We start from the raw sequence: 21,861 nt of genomic DNA, 5'->3' as shown, positions 1-21,861 counted from the left end.
CCCTAATTAAAGCCGCAAGCGGCATCCATCGGGTCCGAGCCTCCTGGCCCCCGCCACCCGTGTCATTTACCTTTTTAGCTCAAGCCATAAGAGCGTGACATGACATATGTGTCACATACAGTTTCTGAGACAGTTTGTTTCAATTTATGGAATAAAGTTTGTTCAAAATCCTGTTGAACACAATGTCATACTTGTCTTCTGTTCCCTAATAGATACCCAGAAGCAGAAAACCATATTATATTATTTTTAATATATCATATGGTAATAAATGGTAGATACCATTATTTACATTTTGTTAAAGGGCCAAATCATATTTAAAAATGTGTACTTTTCTTACCATTTTTTCATGGGACAGGCATAGATGCGTTAACTCAGCACGGTGTACCTGTGTGATTGTTTTCAAATAATGTACATGGAGATAGCTGAGTCCTAAAAAGTAGAAAGCCAGCACTTCTCTCCAACCAGAGGGAACCTATTTCCATGGCAACAGGTGTTTTCATGTGTTAAGGACCTAACAAGTATGAATACTGTCAACTTTGGTGCAGATCCCATGTATTTGTTTGGAGATATGAGCTAACCATCACAAATTATTGTGCAGTTAGTGTCATGGACAATTCACTCAGTCATAAGAAGTTGAAAATTAGTGACAAGCTGACACTGCTGATAGAGAAATAATAGACAAACTACTGTATGAAGCCCAAAGACACTAGAAAAATTAAAGTTTAGCTTGAATAGAGAGAAAATGTTAGTGGATGACATTAAATAGATGATGCATAGAAGCTTCCTCAAAACTGTGGATTTAAGGGATGTATATATATATATATATATATATATATATATATATATATATATATATAGTACAGCCATTGAAGACCCATCTCTTTTGAATACATTCGATGAGTGTTTCAGAACATTTGTGTTGTAAATCAGCTGAAGAAGACCAGATATTAAATAACTATTATGTTTTTTCATTTTAGTTTTTTCCATTATATTTCTGCACTTTTTACAAATTGAGATCATGTGCCTTGTTTTCCAGTAAATGACTGAAACGTGTTTTATAATTATATTCCATTTATAAAGGCAGATTTAAAATAAATATATTGGGTCATTTGAAACCAATTGTTAGTAGTTTAATAATCCATATTTTAATATATATATATAACTATATAACTATACAGCCAGGTCATTTTAATCCATTTTTAGAGTAGAAAATATCAACCAATGTGCTGGGTCCAACACATAACCCATTCCTGCTGATTTAAAATAAAGCAGTGCCGAGTCGATCCATATTTGACCCAGCAGCAGGGTTAAGATTGGGTTATTTTTTAGTGTGTGTGTGTATACATGTGTGTACATACATATACACACACCACACATCCTTTAACAGACAATGCCTCAACAGCAGGATTAATGAAAAGACAGCTTGGTCCTGCTGGATATAAGTCATAATATTAGTTAAAAAAAAAAAAAAAAGATGTGATTGTAAAAAAAATATTAATTATTCAGTTATTCTGCTTATGTCAGTGCCTGGTGTTAGTTCATATTTAACAATAGTTTTATGGTTAGAACAATAAACAGGGTTACAGATGTAATTATTATTAAGCTCACATAACAAAAAGTGGATGGTATTAGGTATTATATAGTGATATAATAGTGTTGCCTTCTATACATTAGGATAATAAAATGGCAGTCATCATTCGAAGCATCTACAGACACTTGTCCAAGTTGAGGACCTGAAAGTGGGGTAAAATGAATTCTAAAATATTACACTGCCGCAGATCACGTGACTACCTGCAGTCACCACAGCAACCTAAAAAATATTTCCTTATATTGTATGTTATTATTTATTTTTTGTTTATCCATTTTTTGCTGAGTTTTGTTTAATCAGCCTGTTTGTTGTTTTTCTTGCACTGTTAAGACCTTCACACCGCAATGCATTGTGGTATAATTCTTCCCGGTCTTGTGTTGACAAGGATCATAACTCTGATTGGATGACGTTCGGATTTTTGAAAGATGCACTTTTCGTCGGACATTTTGTGTGTCTGTGAACGAGCCTCGGTCTTTTCAGCTCAGCTTCTGATCAGACAATACGTCTAGTTCACAGCAGACTGAAAAACTTTTGCACTCTTGTGGATTTATCCAGCAAACTTCGAACTTTTCGATCCAGGACACCTTCTTCAGCTTCTCGGACGTGTTTGTGGCTTTGCTTGGTAAGTTTAAGATTTTTATTAATGGAAAAGAAACTTTTTTCTACACCGTGTTAGCTTACAGCAGGTCGAAGTGGATTAATGTGACGTGTAACCTGTTAAATACTCTGCATTAAAATGATAGTTTATCACTATTATTATTATTTAAAGTGAACTAAAATAATAATGTCTTAACACTACTGTCCAAAGCAATCGAATATTTAGTAAAATAAATCCCCAGGATATATATTTAGGAGAAGCAAGCTAGGTTAGCTGGTGTTTTTTTTTTTTTTTTTTTTTTTTTTTTTTTTTTTTAGGATCATGTTTCTGCTTGCTTTGTTTATTGCGGTGTGTTTCTCATTTAAGCTCCTTATTTGCTAAACATTGAACATTTATCACGTTTTTACTGTGATAATGGGGTGATTCCCTCTGCTAAAAGTCTTTATCATGAAAGTTATTACACTTAGATTAGTGAGGTGTGACATACAAGTTCGTGGTTCGATCATTCTGTGTTACAAGCATTACTTAGTGGCAATATAATTTAATTATGAATTTGCCACTTCTGATTTATGGAGGACGTAAAGTGACACAATTGAATTAATTAAATATATCATTCAATAATTACTTAAATGTGTCATTATATAATTAAAATGATAATGACATACATAAATGTGTTATTAAATAATGAAAATGATTATTAAACACATAAATGTGTTATTAAATGTATCTTTAATTAATTAAAATACAAATGAATATATGTAAAAACATATAATTATTTATGAAATAATTATAAATGTTTTTCAAATTGATCTTTTTATTGTATAAATTAACTTTTTAAATTTAAAATTATATGAATTAATCTATTCTCTCTTTTTTTTTTAAACAATTTATCACTTCTTATGAAAATGCATATATTGCATCACCCTACTGGTCTTCCATAGGATTCAGCCTTGAATCATTCTTGGGACACTTATCAATCTGGCGAGCTGTGGCAGCAACCTGGGTTACACACAAACGCAAGCAGCAACGAAATAAATAACATTAATATAATCTATTATGCTTTGTTTCTACATCAATGCAGTTTCATCCATTCTTGCATCTCCATGTATCGTAGAAACAATAGGTTCAACACTCCTACTGTTCTTGTTTTGACATCTTTTGCAATTCACATGTCTGTTGTGTTTTGAGAGGGGTATGGCTTGATGATAGAACATGCCTGGGTCTCCGTTTGTGATTGGTTAGCAGGAAGTAATAACTGTAGTTTTAAGCTACATGATGGACTGTGAAGATGCACAACCCTATTGCGCAATAGCATAAAATGGCCAGACCAATCCTTAAAATATGTTTTTAAATGTTTTGATAATTATCAATATCTATCATTTATATATATACATATATATATATATATATATATATATATATATAGTCTAACTTATTTTGTCTCTGTTTTCCAGTACTTGTGTAAGATTGTTTGTGTGAGTGGGTGTGTTGCTCTCTGCTGGGTGTGTGTTTGTGTGTGCGCGCCAGGGTGCGTGTGTGTGTGGGTTGTTTTTTTTTCTAGAGATGCCGAGGAAGAAGAACTTCAGGATTTTGCAGGCAGCGAGGAGGAGTGCTGCGGACAGACGGACCCTTGACGTTTCTCCTCAGGTTCCCATGGACCGCTGTGCACGTATGTATCCAAGCATTTTTAATTGGTTGTGATTCAGTGATTGACAATCAAGTGTGCACATATTCTGTGATTGTACTGATCTGTTTTTTTCTGTATGTCTGTAGCGCATGGCACTGGGCACCGGCACAAGGTGAGGAGGTGGGAGGTGTCGGTGCTCACCGGGCGGCAGCACAAGTTGGTTCTTCCGCCGGAGTCCCACGGCAAAAAGGTAATGCTGTGTTTGAAATATACTAACGTAATGAAAACCCAAGTGAACAATACACGGTGCTAAAAATACCAACATGTTTTCATTCAGGTGGTTTTTGCTATTGGTGACTCCCATCTTCGAAGCCTTGCAGGTATGTACTTATATTTTTATGTTCAATAAAGTATTAATGTACTGTATTAATGTATTTTATAAAATGTTACACAGACAAACAAATACAGTAGAAACTTTCTTTGTCTTTTAGATGGCATCGTGCGGTTGCCTGAGGGTCGTCTGGCGTGGGGGTTCATGTCAACGCCGGGGGCAAGCGCCACCGAGTTGAGAACTGAGGTGCTTCATGCTGAGGTGCCTCAGGATCCCGACTTGGTGTGCGTCTTGGCTCCGAGCAATGACTTGACCGCCAAGCACACCATCGGTCGTGCGGCTGCAGACTTCGAGCGGTACCTAGCCACCGTCTGCAGTCGCTGGCCGAAGGTGTGTGTGCTGGACTTTCCTCCGAGGTTGACCGTTGAGGACTCCCTGCAAGAGCTCTACCGCCAGGAGTTCCACCGTGTGGCAGCCCGCATGGGTACGTGAAAATATGTGCCTGCGCTGTTGCATGTTTATCACAGATTACATCAGAAATATGGCTGTAGTTTATCTTCAGTGTAGTGGTATATAGATGTATAAATTCTGTTGTTTTACAAGCATAAAGAGCTCTGCTATGTGTTTTTGTTTAAGCTGTGAAGTACTTCCACATCGCGGACCACTTCCCCCGGCAGTGTCTCAACCTGTGGAGTCGCGATGGTGTAAGTAGATCATTTGTCTTGTCATGGTTTGATGCCTTCGTGTTCATGTCAGAGGCTGAGGTGGAATCCAGGACCTTCTGATCTTGAGATGATAGACTATCTGAATAGAGCTGTGTGTATCTAGTGAGAGATTTTGTGGAAAAAGATACATTTCATGAATGTCGTCCTTGTAGGTCCACCTGAGTGATGACGTCGGCATGGAGATCTTCGCCCAGCTGCTGTGGACGGTTGCTTACACGGTTGTCCTTTTAATTTTAAACAGTTAAATCGTCTTATGAAATATATGCAAGTGTTCACTTGATGTAATTTTGGCTGCTGACCAAGTGTGGAAAAGGCATATTGTTAATGATTATGTCTTTATTTTTTGATTGAAGCAACTGGAGACCGTGCCGCCAGCCCCGCCGGTGTCTCGTCCATCCCCACCTTCTCGCTTCACTCCCCGTGTGGTTGTGAAGGGAGAGGTGAGGGTGCGTCGCAGCCCTGGGCCCGAGGAGTGGACTGTCGTTGGTCCGAGCGGCAAGGTAATAATATGGCATGAAATGTCACAGCTGTCAGACTCACATTTGATTGATTTTTCACAGACCAAAATCCCCTTTGTTTATTTTGTCTATATATTCTTTCTCTTTCAGTCCTCTGGAGGATGCAGTGCAGTTCAGCGGGAGGTTCGTATGATATTTGTATAGAAAAACATGAAGTGTAATATTTGCTGGAAGTTAAATGGTTAAAGCAGGAAAAGTCAACGTTTGTGTATATCTGTTTCTGTATTTCTAGCCGGCTGGCATCCCCCTGAATCCTGTGCTGTTCAGCAGTGAGATGTTGGAGGAGATGGAGAAGGTTTCTCCATCAAATCTGACATCTCCTGCTGACTTCGCTGGTGTTTCACCGCCAAAGGTAAATTGCATCCAGACAAACATGTGTTTAGAGGTTATCATAAAATGTTTTATTCTGAAAGTCTAAATGATTAACGATAGACTTCTATAACGCTAAATGTGTTCTGTGTCCATATCATTTTGGACAGACGCTGCGTGTGAAACACCACTCCAAGAGGACTCGAAGGGTAAGTAGATTTTGGAAATAAATGTTTGTATTTATTATTTTTCCTGTGTTTGTGAAGTGAAATAAACTTTGTTTTTGTTTCTTTTCTATTTGAGGCCGCATCCAGCCGAGGGATTTCTTCTGACTCCAAGGCCGCTCTGGAGTCGAAGAAGGTAAGAAATGTAATTGTGCTTAAGATTTGTGTATTTTTATGTGCGTGTGTGTGTATATGTGTATATATATGTATACATGTATCATATATATATGTATGTATCATCTCTGAAGATGTGTCTTTGCAATTTCTGTCTTGAGGTCGGGGCAACGTCCAGGCATCCGGTCCCTTCTGGCCGCACTGACGAGACGACGGTGAGTACCGTTTACATTAACAATATCTGTAAAGTATATATTATTTGTAAATTAAGGAAAAAACACATTTTTGATGTATTTAGGGCAGGGGTGGCCAAAGTCGGTCCTCAAGAGCCACAATCCTGCAGGTTTTACATACATCCCTGCACCAACACACCTGACTCAAATTAAATGAATCCTACAGCCTATAAGGATCTGCACAATGACTCATTAGTTTAAGTCAGGTGTGTCGGTGCAGGGATGCATGTAAAACCGGTCTCGAGGACAGACGTTGGGCACCCCTGATTTAGGGGTTTTGCTAAATTGTTTTAAAGTATCAATTTTGCACATACTCAGCATGACAGAAAACAAATGTCAGTGCACAGACAGCAGTTTATTACACATGACAGTGATTAGAGCCCATTGCATGTTGATATCCTTTATGGTTAGGTTGAGACAACACAGAGCCCGGGTGTGTTGTCTTCTACTGATGAAGATGAGGCAACTACTGCGAAGGTAAGTGAGGTGAGTATGGGTAATGTTGATGTTGTTAGGGGTTCAGTTCACCAGGGGCACAGTCGGTTTAGGAATCCGGGAGTTCAGTGTATGGCGATAGGGTTGGTTAGTTTGGCCAGACATATGGTGTCTAGTGTGTTCAATTGGAAGACAGAAGATTTAGATTTAGCTCTGTGGTTAGGAGATCAGCTCTATACGCATCTGAAGGACCATGGTCTAATTCCTCCAGGAGAAGACTTTTTGATGATCCCAGAGTTGCCGAAAGAGCACGTTTTATACTGGCAGAACTTTAAGTTTTCGTTCCCTGAGACTGTCAGTGGTGATGTCACTGTGACTGAAGGAGAGTTCATTGAGTGTGGAGCATTTGTGACTCTAGAACATGGGCTGGAAAGGATGTTATCTCAGTACCAGACATGTCTTTTGACCTTGTGTTCAAATACATGTGCTGTAATTTCTGCTAGTGGTAGGTTTGCTGTTGTTGATTCTCATTCACGCAGTGCTACTGGCATGGTGGATGTTAATGGTACCAGTGTAGTGTTGTACTTTGGTTCCATTAGGGAAGTGTTTGATCACTTTAGTTGTTTGGCAGCGATGTTTGGTGGTGAAAGCAAGCCTTTTGAAATAAATGGTGTTGATGTGAGTAGGGAGTGTGAATCTGATGATGGCAATAAGCAACGTGTAAAACGTCAGCTGTCAGCAGATTGTGATGAAGTTGGCCTTTCCAGCCCATCTAAACATACGCCAAAGAAAGGCCGTATTAATGTTTCGATGGTTGTTTCAGATGAAGAGTTTGCTGTTGAGGAACAGGTTTTGGTAAGTCGGCAGGTTAGTTCAGATGTGGAAGTGGTCAGTGAAGGACATGAAAAGCTTATGTTTAACCCTCTCTGTGAAAATACTTGTCAAAGATTGTGTACCAAATTAAATATAGAGTGTGAAAGTGTAAATAGCGCTGCGTCTAGTCGTGTCGGCGAATTAGGCGTTCCGTGCCAAAATAGAGACATAGTTGCTGATGGTAGCTGCTATTTTAGGGCCGTTTCTCAGGCAGTGAGTGGCACACAAAAGCATCACATTAAAATTAGGAGAGCGGTTGTTAAATATTTAATGAAAAATGATTTGAAATATAAAAGTAGTTTGAGAGAAGGTTATTCCTCTGTGGCAGATTACGTAGACAAATCAAAAATGCGTTATGTTAGCAGCTGGGCGACAGAATTAGAAATACAAGCCACAGCAGATTTGTTGGGTATTAATGTCTTTACATTTATTGGTGGTCGTTGGCTAAAGTATGGATGCAGCAGCAGTTGTGTGTCAGAAAAATCAATTTATTTAGAAAACTGCCTTGGTAATCATTATGAAACTGTAGTTTGCGTTAAAGAACCCAAACTAGAAACTTGTTATGGATACTGTAAAGTAAATCTTTCAGAAGCGTGTCGTACTAGATTGTCAGGCAAAGATTTAATTAGAGATGCTTCATCTGAAAGTGACACGTCAGTTTGCAAAAAGGACATAGAGCGCGGTGTATATATTTCTAAATATAATAAAGTAATGAGAAGAACCCAAATTAGGAATATGAATAAAATAAAGTATGCACTAGATGCGCGTCACCGTGAAAATGTGAAAGACCGAAAAAAAATAAGATATGCCCTAGATGCGCGTCACCGTGAAAATGTGAAAGACCGAAAAAAAATAAGATATGCCCTAGATGCGCGTCACCGTGAAAATATGAAAGACCGAAGAAAAGTAAGATATGTACTAGATGCGCGTCACTGTGAAAATGTGAAAGACCGAAAAAAAATAAGATATGCAAAAGATGCGCGTCATCGTGAAAATCAGAAAGACCGAAGCAAAATAAGATATGCAAAAGATGCGCGTCACCGTGAAAATCAGAAAGACCGAAGCAAAATAAGATATGCAAAAGATGCGCGTCACCGTGAAAATCAGAAAGACCGAAGCAAAATAAGATATGCAAAAGATTCGCGTCACAGAGAAATAGTTAAAAGAGTTGTAAAATCAAAGAGGCAAGAAATTAAAGATAAAGACAAAACACAGAATATTGAGTTTTTCACTGAGAGGTTTTTAAACAAAGTTGAACATGGTCCTGAGTATATCTGTTGTGTGTGTTTCAGGCTGTTGTTTCCACATCAGGTGTTGAGCTGTAGAAAGGATGCTTATAACAAGACTGCGGCCATAGCTTCTTTGGCAGATAGGTGTATTAGAACTGAGTATTTACATAAATGTAGGGAGGATTGTGTTCAGCCGTGTCAGATTATGGCTTCAAGTAGAGGGCATCTTTGGATTTGTTACACTTGTCATCATAAAATTTCACATGAGCAAATGCCTGCTGAAAGTGTAACAAATCATTTGGTAGTAGATCCAGTTCCCCCAGAATTGGCTTGTTTGAATAGGTTAGAACAACATTTGATTGCTTTAAATATTCCGTTTATGAAAATGCTTGCATTACCTAAAGGTGGCCAAAATGGAGTTCATGGACCAGTAACCTGCGTTCCATCGAATGTAGTTCAAACATCTAAAATGTTGCCCCGATCAAATATGGAGGGGTCTTTATTGGCAGTAAAATTAAAACGTAAGTTAACTTATAAAGGCCATTATCAGTATGAGTTTGTGGATACAATGCATATTAGGCAAGCTTTACGGTTTTTAAAGCAATCAAATAAGTTTTATAAAGACATAGATTTTAATGAGGAATGGGTTAATGAGTTGTGTGTCTTAGAGCAACCTGAGGATGAAGAGAAGGACAATGCAGAAGTAGTTGAGAGTACTGGGGATGATGTTGAGGATGATGAGTTGCTGCATGATCGACAGCAACATTGCATGTTTTCAGATACGTGTCTAATGCCTGTAGATATTGGTCAGGAAGTTCTAGATCAGTATTTTGATAGTATAGTTAATGTTGCACCAGCTGAGGGTAATAATCCAGTTAAGTTGTTGACAGATCGAGAAAATGAAGCAAGGTGTTTCCCAGTGTTGTTTCCTCGAGGTCGTAATATGTACCATGAAAGCCGTGTCTATAATTTGTCGTTGTGCCGTTATTTTAATAACCGAATTTTACATGCGGATAGAAGGTTTGCTCAGAATGTAGAGTATATTTTCTTTGCTCAGTACATGTCTGAGGTAGAGCAGGTTGTTTCCAAAGTAAGTATAGCATTAAGAAAAGGTAAAGGAGGTGAGGTGAGCGTAGAAAAGGAGGAGTCCTTGAAGCAGTTGTTGGATGTAGATGACGGTTTCAGATTTCTTAAGCCGATTAGAGGGACTCCAGCATTTTGGCAGGGAGTACAGAAAGACCTGATGGCTTGTGTTCGGCAACTTGGGATTCCCACATGGTTTTGTTCATTCTCTTCCGCGGATCTGAGATGGCAAAACCTTCTTAAAACAATTTTAAAACAGGAAGGTCGAACACAGACATTCGAAGAGTTAGAGTGGACTGATAGATGCGATCTGTTGCGTCGTAATCCTGTCACTGCCGCCAGAATGTTTGATTTCCGCTGGCACTGTTTTCTGAAGGAGGTCCTTATGTCTTCTTCAAATCCCATAGGAAAAATTATTGATTACTTTTATCGGGTGGAGTTTCAGTGTCGCGGGAGTCCTCATGTGCACTGTCTTTTCTGGATTGAAAATGCGCCTAAAATTAATACTAACAAAGACGAAGAAGTGGTAGCTTTTATTGATAAGTATGTAACATGTGAGCTACCAGCACAGGATGAGACCTTATTGGAGATGGTCACATCTGTGCAGCAACATTCAAAGAGGCATTCAAAAAGTTGTAAGAAAGGTGGCACTGAGTGTCGCTTTAATTTTCCCAGACCAGTGTCAGCTAGGACATTTCTTGTTAATGTTCATTTGAAACCAGATTGTGATAAATGTAAGAATAGGTTCGATGAAAAATACGAAGGAAAACAGTGCACATGTGGAAATCAGTACTACTACAATCTGCTAAAGGTTGATAAGGATTTGGCAGTACGCACTCTGGAGTCAGTGAAAAAGGCGTTAAAAGATGAGAACAAGACGTTTAATAGTTTAGATGAGTTGTTTCATAGTTTAAATATCAATCAGCAAATATTTGAAATATGTTACAAACGTCTAAATATGAATAAAACCCAAATTGTATATAAAAGAGACATTAACGAAGCATGGATTAATCCATATAACAAGTCTCTATTGAAATGCTGGAATGCAAATTTAGATATTCAATTTGTGACAGACGCGTACGCCGTTATAGTTTATATTATTTCATACATTAGCAAATCAGAAAAAGAGGTAGGATTGTTGCTTAGTAAAGCTCATAAAGAAGCAACAAAAGATGACAACGTCAGTGCAAAAGAGGCACTGAAACAAATTGGCAGCGTTTATCTAAACAGTCGCGACGTGTCTGCTCAAGAAGCAGTTTATAGATTAACGGGAATGCATTTGAAGGAGAATTCGCGTAAAGTAGAGTTTATACCAACAGGGGACAAAATAGTTAAAATGAGTAAACCAATTAGTGTTATCCAAGAATGTGGGCTAACAGGAGATGATGTGTGGATGGTTAGTATAGTAGACCGTTATAGAAGTAGGCCTAATAATAGCACTTTTAATGACATGTGCATAGCAACGTTTGTGTCAGAATATCGTCTTTTAAACCGAAATGAAAAATCAAAGAATGCGATTCAATTGCAAAGGGGATTAGGATTAATTCTTAAAAGAACACGAACAAAACCCGCTGTAGTTCGTTATGCGCGCTTTTCAAAAACAAAAAACCCCGAATTATATTTTAAAAGCCAGTTACAGTTGTTTTTGCCATACCGCGTAGAAGATGACTTAAAAGCTGCTGATTGCGAAACATTTGAACAATTTTATGAAAATGGTTCCGTGATCTTTAGTGATGGATCAGAACACACGGTTAAATCTGTCGTCGATACGAATAGGAACAAATTTGAGGTAGAAGATTCAGAAGAATTAGAAGAGTTGCAAAAGAAACTTGAAAATGAGGGTGGCCCTGAAGTTGCCTGGGGAAATCTGTGCCCCGAAAAAGAATTAGAGCGTTTAGAGTGTCAAGAAGAAATTAGAGAAAAAGAACAGACACCTGCGGAAGATGCAGAAGAAATAGGTCGGCAACCCGTAGACAACATTCCAGATTTGGCTGTTAGGAATGATCAGGTGTGTCAATTAGAAAAGAATAATAATGTAATTAGTAGGCGTGAGGGCTTAGAATTAATTAGATCTCTAAATGAGAAGCAGCTGTCAGTCTTCTATAAGATCCGTAACTGGTGTTTGGATAAAGTCAATGGTAGAAACCCAGAACCCCTCCATGTGTTTATATCTGGAGGAGCTGGAGTTGGAAAGAGCTACCTAGTTAAAGCGATTCAATACGAGGCCACAAGGTTATTGTCACCAAGTTGTCAGAATCCAGATAACATTTGTGTTTTATTAACGGCTCCGACCGGAATAGCTGCTTATAATTTAAAGGCAGCGACTATCCACAGTACATTTGGCATTGGCAAAGACGTGAGCCTACCTTACACACCTCTGAGTGAGGAAAAGCTCAATTCTTTGCGTGTTAAATATAGTGATTTGCAGATAGTCATAATTGATGAAATCTCCATGGTCAATCATAATCTATTGGCTTATGTCCATGGCAGGTTAAGACAAATCAAACAAACTGGTGACTATAACCCTTTCGGTAATGTTAGCATAATCGCGGTCGGAGATTTTTATCAGTTGCCCCCAGTAAAGGGGAAAGCGTTGTATGTACAAGACGTACAAATGAACTTGTGGTCTAGTTTATTTGAGCTTGTTGAGTTAAAAACAATCGTTAGGCAAAAAGATGAAGAGTTTGCGCGAATATTAAATAGAATGCGAACGCATAGAAAAGGTACGCCAATGTTAGCTGACGATATAAACGTCTTAAAACAGTGTGAAACAGGTGAAGAGAGCACAGCCTTACACATCTTTGCTACAAATTCCCAGGTTGATGAATATAATGAGGAACAGTTAATGAGCACATGTCCTGACCACATAGTTATAACTGCACAGGACTTTGGTTATAATAAAAAAACTGGTAAATTAGAGTTAAAGCCAGATCATCATATTAGGGCCAAGAAAACAGCTTTACAAAGAGAGCTGTTATTGGGTAAAAATGCTCGAGTGATGTTGTCTCAAAACATCGATGTAAATGACGGTTTAGTAAATGGTGTATGTGGCACAGTGATATACATAGAAGAGCCTGAAAAAAATACGTTTCCTCTCAAAGTATATGTAAAATTTGATGATGATAAGGTAGGCATAAAGACGAGGAAACAAACCATTTATCCATCAGCAGAGTTAAAGGGTTCAGTACCAATTGAACCTCAGGAAGAGAGAGCCAATAAAAAAGGCATGAGACGACAGTTTCCTTTAAAGTTAGCTTGGGCCTGTACTGTACACAAAGTACAGGGCCTTACAGTAGATAGTGCTGTTGTCTCTTTAGCTAAGGTCTTTGCACCAGGACAGGCATATGTGGCATTAAGTAGAGTTAGAAGCCTGTCTGGTTTAATTATTCAGGACTTTAAAGAGAAGGCTGTTTATTGTAATGCCAACATTGAACAGGCGATTGCTAATATGCCACCATTTATAACTGAAAGCCACACAGTAGTAAAAGAGGGTTTTAGAGTATTTCTAATGAATGTTCAAAGTTTAAATCGCCATGTCTCAGATTTGGCCCACTGTGCACAGCATTTGCAGCCTAACTGTATTGCTGTGACAGAGACATGGATACCTGCTGATGTTAGCTTAGATTCTGTAGAAATCACTGGTTATAGGTTTAGTAATGCCCCACGTAGTTTAGCCTATCATAGCGATAATCCAGTGTTAATTTCCCTTAAAGGCCAACAACATGGTGGCGTTGGCATGTACTGTGACAGTAATGCAGAATTTGAAAGTGTCACAGTTGCAGGTTTAAACATTGAGTGTTTAGCTGTAAAATGTGTCACATACAACATTTTAATAGCAGCCATTTACAGGCCACCATCCTATCCTGTGTCTCTCTTTTTCAGGCATTTTGAGGAATTGTTAAATGTGTTAGAGTCACAAAGTGGAACCATTGTTGTTTTGGGTGATTTCAATGAGGACATTTTGAAGTCCTCAACAATTTGTCAGAAAATGACAGACAGAGGATATGAGCAACATGTGTCGACAGCCACTACAGAGAAAGGCACCTTAATTGATCATGTTTACGTCAAAAATAGTAATTATAGAGTAGAAGCGCTAGTGGTGCCTACATATTTTAGTGATCATGAGGGCATTATATGTTCTTTTAAGTAAGACAGCCCAAATGCTTAAAACTTAATTTTACATTTTTTTAAATAAATTTAATCAAAATGTATTAAATGTGCTGTTCTTCATCTGAGTTCCCTGTTTTGAATAATTAGTATGTAGTCAGTAAATTTTGTCCCCTGTTGATATCCTTTACACCTCTACAACGTGTGCTTCCTGTCCAGAGAATGTACTGAAAATGTCGGAATAGTGAGTAGATTTGTTGTTGGTTGTTGTATTAAGAAGAAATAGTTAAAGAGGCTTGAAAAGTTGTTAAATCTAGTGACCAAATGGCAAAGTAGGTAATACAGGTTTTGTAGCTCATGCCCTCAGTGTGGATAATTAGTTATATGTTGTTTTAGGATTGTGCCTCTTGTTGTGTGGGTTTTATTTAATGATATAATTTTAGTTGTATGTAACTGCTGTGTTTAAAGTTAATTACAGGGATAATGAAGTGACGCCGGCTAAGGTACGTATAAGTAAATGTAACTACTCACTATCCTACACACAGTTAGTTTATTCACACACACTCTTTCACTCTTCAGAAAGTCTTTGTTATTGAAAAAAATTAATCTCAGGTTTTTTGTTTCTATCTGGCTGGTTTATATGTATTATAGTGTGGGTCTGTTCTATTTATTTTGCAGTTTTTAGATTTTAGCAGTTTTTTTCACTTGACAGAAGCCAATGATGAACAGTTAAGCTGAGCTCTGTTGGACCAAAGTGCTGATTGTGATTGAGCCTAAGAAGAGCATGGAAAAAGCTGTAACCTGAGGCTTCATAAATTATTATTCAATAGTGGCAGTGTGTGTTTACTGTTATTAAAGGGGCATAGTAGCTGTGTATCTGTTAGGCATTGACCAGCCTGCAGCAATAGTATTGCTTGTGTTATAATGTTCCAAACCTGTTTTAATGATGTTTTACTAGATTTAAAAGAGAATTGATGTTCAGAAGAATACATTGTGGAATGTGATTGTGTGCGTGTGCATGTATGTATATACACATATGCACACTGATACCTTTTTGTCATTTCCTTAGGAGACTGATGTCGCAGTTGGCAGCAAGTTGTTCAACCAGATGGAAACAGTGTTTTACAAACTTGTGTTCTAATTTGTTGCAATATGAATAAATGACTTTGAATCTATACAGCATGTTTTATGGGGTGTTTGTGTGATATGCTAAAATACCTTCATCTATCTGGCATGCAATAGTGCCTACGTAGCACGTATTGCTAGCAGCCTAGATAGTGTGCTAACATGCTATGTAAAATGGTAAAATGGCTAGCTAAGAATGTACTATTTTTCTGCTAATATGCTAGCATGCTACCTAACATGCTAGGCGATTTAGTGAAATGGCTAGCAGAGAGAGAAATTTTGATATACCTACTTAGCATTTGTTGCTAGCATGCTAATATGCTAGCAAGCTAGCTAACATGCTAGGCCTGATGGTAGACTGGCTAGCTGAAACATATTTTTATATACCCAGTTAGCTTTTGTTGCTAGCATGTTAACTTGTTAGTAAAGGTAAAGGGTTAGCTGAGAAAGGGAAATTTTGATGTATCTAGTTGCTAGCATGCTAATATGCTAGCTGACATGCTAGGTTGCCATTGCAACAGCTCTTCTAATGCATTAAGGACCCAACAAGTATGAATCCTGTCAACTTTGGCACAGTTCCCATGTATTCCTATGGAGATATGAGCAAACCATGTTTCATGGTGAGAAGGCTTTTTAAAGTGGTTGCCACGGTTACAGGCTTTCTCCTATAATCCTATAGATTTGAATAGCATTTGGTCCCCAACTTGTCAGGAAGCTTCCCACCAAGTTTGGAGTCAATTGCACGAATCCCCTCAGACTAGTTCGTTCAAATACGATGTGTATAAAGTACAAAAGATGGCAGTGAAATCCAAGATGGCGGGCACCCCGTTCCCATGGCAACAGGTGTTTGATTGACTTCTTTGCTGCACTTGGGGTGTCACACGTATGAATACTGTGAATTTTGGTGCAGATCCCATGTATTTCTATGGAGATGTGAGCAAACCGTGTTTCATGGTGAGAAGGTCATTTTCCGTGGGTTGCCACGGTTACAGGCTTTCTGCTATTAGAAAGATTTGAGGAGTGTTTGGTCCCCAACTTGTCAGGAAGCTTCCCACCAAGTTTGGAGTCAGTGGCACAAATCCCCTCAGACTAGTTCGTTCAAATGGCAGTGAAATCCAAGATGGTGGGCACCCCGTTGCCATGGCAACAGGTGTTTGATGGACTTCTTTGCTGGACTTGGGGTGTTACACGTATGAATACTGTCAAGTTTGGTGCAGTTCCTCTGTATTCCTATGGAGATATAAGCAAAACGCGTTTCATGGCGAGAAGGCTTTTTCTGTCGGTTGCCACGGTTACACGCTTTTTCCTATTAGAAAGATTTGAGGAGCGTTTGGTCCCCAACTTGTCAGGAAGCTTCCCACCAAGTTTGGAGTCAGTCGCACGAATCCCCTCAGACTAGTTTGTGAAAATGTGAGTGAAATCCAAGATGGCGGGCGACCCGTTGCCATGGCAACAGGTGTTTGATTGACTTCTTTGCTGGACTTGGGGTGTGACACGTATGAATACTGTCAACTTTGTTGCAGATCCCATCTATTTCTGTGGAGATATGAGCAAACCGTGTTTAATGGCGAGGTCTTTTTCCATCGGTTGCCACGGTAACACGCTTTCTGCTATTAGAAAGATTTGAGGAGCGTTTGGTCCCCAACTTGTCAGGAAGGTCCCCACCGAGTTTGGAGTCGGTTGGACCATTCCCCTCAGACTAGTTCGTTCAAATGGCAGTGAAATCCAAGATGGCGGGCGACCCGTTGCCATGGTAACAGGTGTTTGATTGACTTCTTTGCTGTACTTGGGGTGTCACACGTATGAATACTGTGAAGTTTGGTGGAGATCCCATCTATTTCTATGGAGATATAAGCAAACCGTGTTTCATGGCGAGAAGGCGTTTTTCCGTCTGTTGCCACGGTAACATGCTTTCTGCTATTAGAAAGATTTGAGGAGCGTTTGGTCCCCAACTTGTCAGGAAGCTTCCCATCAAGTTTGGAGTCAATCGCACGAATCCCCTCAGACTAGTTCGTTCAAATACGATGTGTGTAAAGTGGAAAAAATGGCCAAAAAATGGCCGCACACGCCAAGATGGCGGGCACCCCGTTGCCATGGCAACATGTGTTACATTGAGTTTTTTGGTCAACACGGGGTGGTACACGTGTGTGCCGAGTTTCGTCTTCCTACGTTGAAGTAGACTTCCTGTTCCCCATTCATGTGGTGATTTTTGGTGACTGTAGGTGGCGCCGTTGAGCCAATTTTGCACTGAATAGTATGCGGACCTTAGAATATCCGATATTCGCCGGGCTTGACGTGTGTGCCAAGTTTCACAACTTTTCATGGGTGTTTAGGGGGTCAAATTTGGCGTCGAAATGCTTAGGAGGAGAAGGAGAATAATAATAAACATAGCAGAAACAATAGGGCCTTGCCATACTTTGTATGGCTCGGACCCTAATTAAAGCCGCAAGCGGCATCCATCGGGTCCGAGCTGCCTGGACCCCGCCACCCGATGTCGCCATGACAACAGGTGGTGTAATGCGTGAAGAACCCAACCTGTATGAATCCTGTCAATTTTGGTGCAGTTCCCATGTATTCCTATGGAGATATGAGCAAACCGTGTTTAATGGCGAGGAGGCTTTTTCCGTCGGTTGCCACGGTTACAGGCTTTTTCCTATTAGAAAGATTTGAGGAGCGTCTGGTCCCCAACTTGTCAGGAAGCTTCCCACCAAGTTTGGAGTCAGTCGCACGAATTCCCTCAGACTAGTTCGTTCAAATGGCAGAGAAAACCAAGATGGGGGTCACCCAGTTGCCATGGCAACAGGTGTTCGATTGAGTTCTTTGCTGGACTTGGGGTGTCACACGTATGAATACTGTCAAGTTTGGTGCAGATCGCACGCATTTCTATGGAGATATGAGCAAACCGTGTTTCATGGCGAGGTCATTTTCCATCGGTTGCCACGGTAACACGCTTTCTGCTATTAGAAAGATTTGAGGAGCGTTTGGTCCCCAACTTGTCAGGAAGCTTCCCACCAAGTTTGGAGTCAGTCGCACGAATCCCCTCAGACTAGTTCGCTCAAATGGCAGAGAAAACCAAGATGGCGGTCACCCAGTTGCCATGGCAACAGGTGTTCGATTGACTTCTTTGCTGGACTTGGGGTGTCACAAGTATGAATCCTATCAAGTTTGGTGCAGATCCCACGTATTTCTATGGAGATATGAGCAAACCGTGTTTCATGGCGAGAAGGCGTTTTTCCGTCGGTTGCCACGGTAACACGCTTTCTGCTATTAGAAAGATTTGAGGAGCGTTTGGTCCCCAACTTGTCAGGAAGCTTCCCACCAAGTTTGGAGTGAATCGCACGAATCCCCTCAGACTAGTTCGTTCAAATACGATGTGTGTAAAGTGCAAAAACTGGCAAAAAAATGGCCGTACACGCCAAGATGGCGGGCACCCTGTTGCCATGGCAACAGATGTTCTATTGAGTTTTTTGGTCGACTCAGGGTGTTACACGTGTGTGCCGAGTTTCGTGTTCCTACGTCGAAGTAGACGTTCGGGACCCCATTCATGTGGTGATTTTAGGTGAGTCTAGGTGGCGCTGTTGAGCCGATTTTGCATTGAAGTCAATGCGGACTTTAGAATATGAAATTTTTCACCGGGCTTGATGTGTGTGCCAAATTTCACAACTTTTCATGGGTGTTTAGGGGGTGATATTTAGGCTCAAAATGCTTAGAAGGAGAAGGAGAACAATAATAAACATTTCAGGAACAATAGGGCCTTGCCATACTTTGTATGGCTCGGACCCTAATTAAAGCCGCAAGCGGCATCCATCGGGTCCGAGCGTCCTGGACCCCGCCACCCGTCTCATACACCTGTTCCTAGCATGGTAGGTAGCCTGGTAACATGGTAGGTGACATGGTAAAACACGTAGCTGAGAATCTGAAACGTTGAAATACCTAGTTAGGATTTTTTGCTTGCATGCTAATTCTGCTAGCTAACATGCTATGTTGCCATGACAACAGGTGGTGTAATGCGTTAGGGACCCAACAAGTATGAATCCTGTCAAGTTTGGTGCAGATCCCACGTATTGTTATGGAGATATAAGCAAAGCATGTTTCCTGGCGAGAAGGCTTTTTCCGTCGGTTGCCACGGTTACAGGCTTTCTCCTATTAGAAAGATTTGAATAGCGTTTGGTCCCCAACTTGTCAGTAACGTTCCCACCAAGTTTGGAGTCAGTCGCACGAATCCCCCCCAGACTAGTTCGTTCAAATGGCAGTGAAATCCAAGATGGCGGCCACCCCGTTGCCATGGCAACAGGTGTTCGATTGACTTCTTTGCTGGACTTGGGGTGTCACAAGTATGAATCCTGTCAAGTTTGGTGCAGATCCCATGTATTCCTATGGAGATATAAGCAAACCGTGTTTCATGGCGAGGGCATTTTTCCGTCGGTTGCCACGGTTACACGCTTTTTCCTATTAGAAAGATTTGAGGAGCGTTTGGTCCCCAACTTATTAGGAAGCTTCCCACCAAGTTTGGAGTCAGTGGCACGAATCCCCTCAGACTAGTTTGTTAAAATGTGAGTGAAATCCAAGATGGCGGGCAGTCCGTTGCCATGGCAACAGGTGTTTGATTGACTTCTTTGCTGGACTTGGGGTGTGACACGTATGAATACTGTGAACTTTGGTGCAGATCCCATCTATTTCTGTGGAGATATGAGCAAACCGTGTTTAATGGCGAGGTCTTTTTCCATCGGTTGCCACGGTAACACGCTTTCTGCTATTAGAAAGATTTGAGGAGCGTTTGGTCCCCAACTTGTCAGGAAGGTCCCCACCGAGTTTGGAGTCGGTCGGACCATTCCCCTCAGACTAGTTCGTTCAAATGGCAGTGAAATCCAAGATGGCGGGCGACCCGTTGCCATGGTAAGAGGTGTTTGATTGACTTCTTTGCTGGATTTGGGGTGTCACACGTATGAATACTGTCAAGTTTGGTGGAGATCCCATCTATTTCTATGGAGATATAAGCAAACCGTGTTTCATGGCGAGAAGGTGTTTTTCTGTCGCTTGCCACGGTAACACGCTTTCTGCTATTAGAAAGATTTGAGGAGCGTTTGGTCCCCAACTTGTCAGGAAGCTTCCCACCAAGTTTGGAGTGAATCGCACGAATCCCCTCAGACTAGTTCGTTCAAATACGATGTGTGTAAAGTGCAAAAAATGGCAAAAAAATGGCCGTACACGCCAAGATGGCGGGCACCCTGTTGCCATGGCAACAGATGTTCTATTGAGTTTTTTGGTCGACTCAGGGTGTTACACGTGTGTGCCGAGTTTCGTGTTCCTACGTCGAAGTAGACGTTCGGGACCCCATTCATGTGGTGATTTTTGGTGAGTCTAGGTGGCGCTGTTGAGCCGATTTTGCATTGAAGTCAATGCGGACTTTAGAATATGAAATTTTTCACCGGGCTTGATGTGTGTGCCAAATTTCACAACTTTTCATGGGTGTTTAGGGGGTGATATTTAGGCTCAAAATGCTTAGAAGGAGAAGGAGAACAATAATTAAAGCCGCAAGCGACCCCGCCACCCGATGTCGGCATGACAACAGGTGGTGTAATGCGTTAAGGACCCAACCTGTATGAATCCTGTCAAGTTTGGTGCAGATCCCACGTATTCCTATGGAGATATAAGCAAACCGTGTTCCATGGCGAGAAGGCATTTTTCTGTTGGTTGCCACGGTTACACGCTTTTTCCTATTAGAAAGATTTGAGGAGCGTTTGGTCCCCAACTTGTCAGGAAGCTTCCCACCAAGTTTGGAGTCAGTCGCACGAATCCCCTCAGACTAGTTTGTGAAAATGTGAGTGAAATCCAAGATGGCGGGCGACCCGTTGCCATGGCAACAGGTGTTTGATTGACTTCTTTGCTGGACTTGGGGTGTGACACGTATGAATACTGTCAACTTTGTTGCAGATCCCATCTATTTCTGTGGAGATATGAGCAAACCGTGTTTAATGGCGAGGTCTTTTTCCATCGGTTGCCACGGTAACACGCTTTCTGCTATTAGAAAGATTTGAGGAGCGTTTGGTCCCCAACTTGTCAGGAAGGTCCCCACCGAGTTTGGAGTCGGTTGGACCATTCCCCTCAGACTAGTTCGTTCAAATGGCAGTGAAATCCAAGATGGCGGGCGACCCGTTGCCATGGTAACAGGTGTTTGATTGACTTCTTTGCTGTACTTGGGGTGTCACACGTATGAATACTGTGAAGTTTGGTGGAGATCCCATCTATTTCTATGGAGATATAAGCAAACCGTGTTTCATGGCGAGAAGGCGTTTTTCCGTCTGTTGCCACGGTAACATGCTTTCTGCTATTAGAAAGATTTGAGGAGCGTTTGGTCCCCAACTTGTCAGGAAGCTTCCCATCAAGTTTGGAGTCAATCGCACGAATCCCCTCAGACTAGTTCGTTCAAATACGATGTGTGTAAAGTGGAAAAAATGGCCAAAAAATGGCCGCACACGCCAAGATGGCGGGCACCCCGTTGCCATGGCAACATGTGTTACATTGAGTGTTTTGGTCAACACGGGGTGGTACACGTGTGTGCCGAGTTGCGTCTTCCTACGTTGAAGTAGACTTCCTGTTCCCCATTCATGTGGTGATTTTTGGTGACTGTAGGTGGCGCTGTTGAGCCAATTTTGCACTGAATAGTATGCGGACCTTAGAATATCCGATTTTCGCCGGGCTTGACGTGTGTGCCAAGTTTCACAAGTTTTCATGGGTGTTT

The 21,861-nt window shown here is 40.7% G+C and overlaps 1 protein-coding gene across 2 annotated transcripts; it reads left to right on the top strand.

Moving 5' to 3' along the window:
* The first annotated feature begins 3,782 nt into the window (after positions 1–3,782).
* On the top strand, positions 3,783–14,781 carry LOC121653673. Of its 2 annotated transcripts, XM_042007319.1 has the most exons (14): positions 3,783–3,855; positions 3,960–4,063; positions 4,151–4,193; positions 4,305–4,628; positions 4,781–4,848; positions 5,022–5,087; positions 5,223–5,369; positions 5,478–5,510; positions 5,620–5,739; positions 5,867–5,905; positions 6,000–6,056; positions 6,196–6,249; positions 6,679–8,324; positions 8,541–14,781. In XM_042007319.1, the coding sequence occupies exons 1-14, from the start codon at positions 3,840–3,842 to the stop codon at positions 14,035–14,037; spliced, it is 8,214 nt and encodes a 2,737-aa protein (XP_041863253.1). In that variant the 5' UTR covers positions 3,783–3,839; the 3' UTR covers positions 14,038–14,781. The 2 variants fall into 2 exon arrangements, with proteins under 2 accessions (XP_041863253.1, XP_041863244.1); XM_042007310.1 differs by having other exon boundaries at positions 6,679–14,781.
* Positions 14,782–21,861: the final 7,080 nt, after the last annotated feature.

Source organism: Melanotaenia boesemani, chromosome 2 (genome assembly GCF_017639745.1).
Source record: "Melanotaenia boesemani isolate fMelBoe1 chromosome 2, fMelBoe1.pri, whole genome shotgun sequence".
NCBI lineage: Eukaryota > Metazoa > Chordata > Actinopteri > Atheriniformes > Melanotaeniidae > Melanotaenia > Melanotaenia boesemani.
Note: the sequence above shows the minus strand (reverse complement) of the source record. Positions and strands in the feature narration are given on the sequence as shown.

Bases quoted from the DNA above. Each gene is read 5' to 3' on its own strand.
- LOC121653673 (XM_042007310.1), top strand. The intron at 4,629-4,780 runs GTACGTGAAAAT...TTTTTGTTTAAG, and splicing joins CCGTGTGGCAGCCCGCATGG to CTGTGAAGTACTTCCACATC. The intron at 4,849-5,021 runs GTAAGTAGATCA...TCGTCCTTGTAG, and splicing joins ACCTGTGGAGTCGCGATGGT to GTCCACCTGAGTGATGACGT.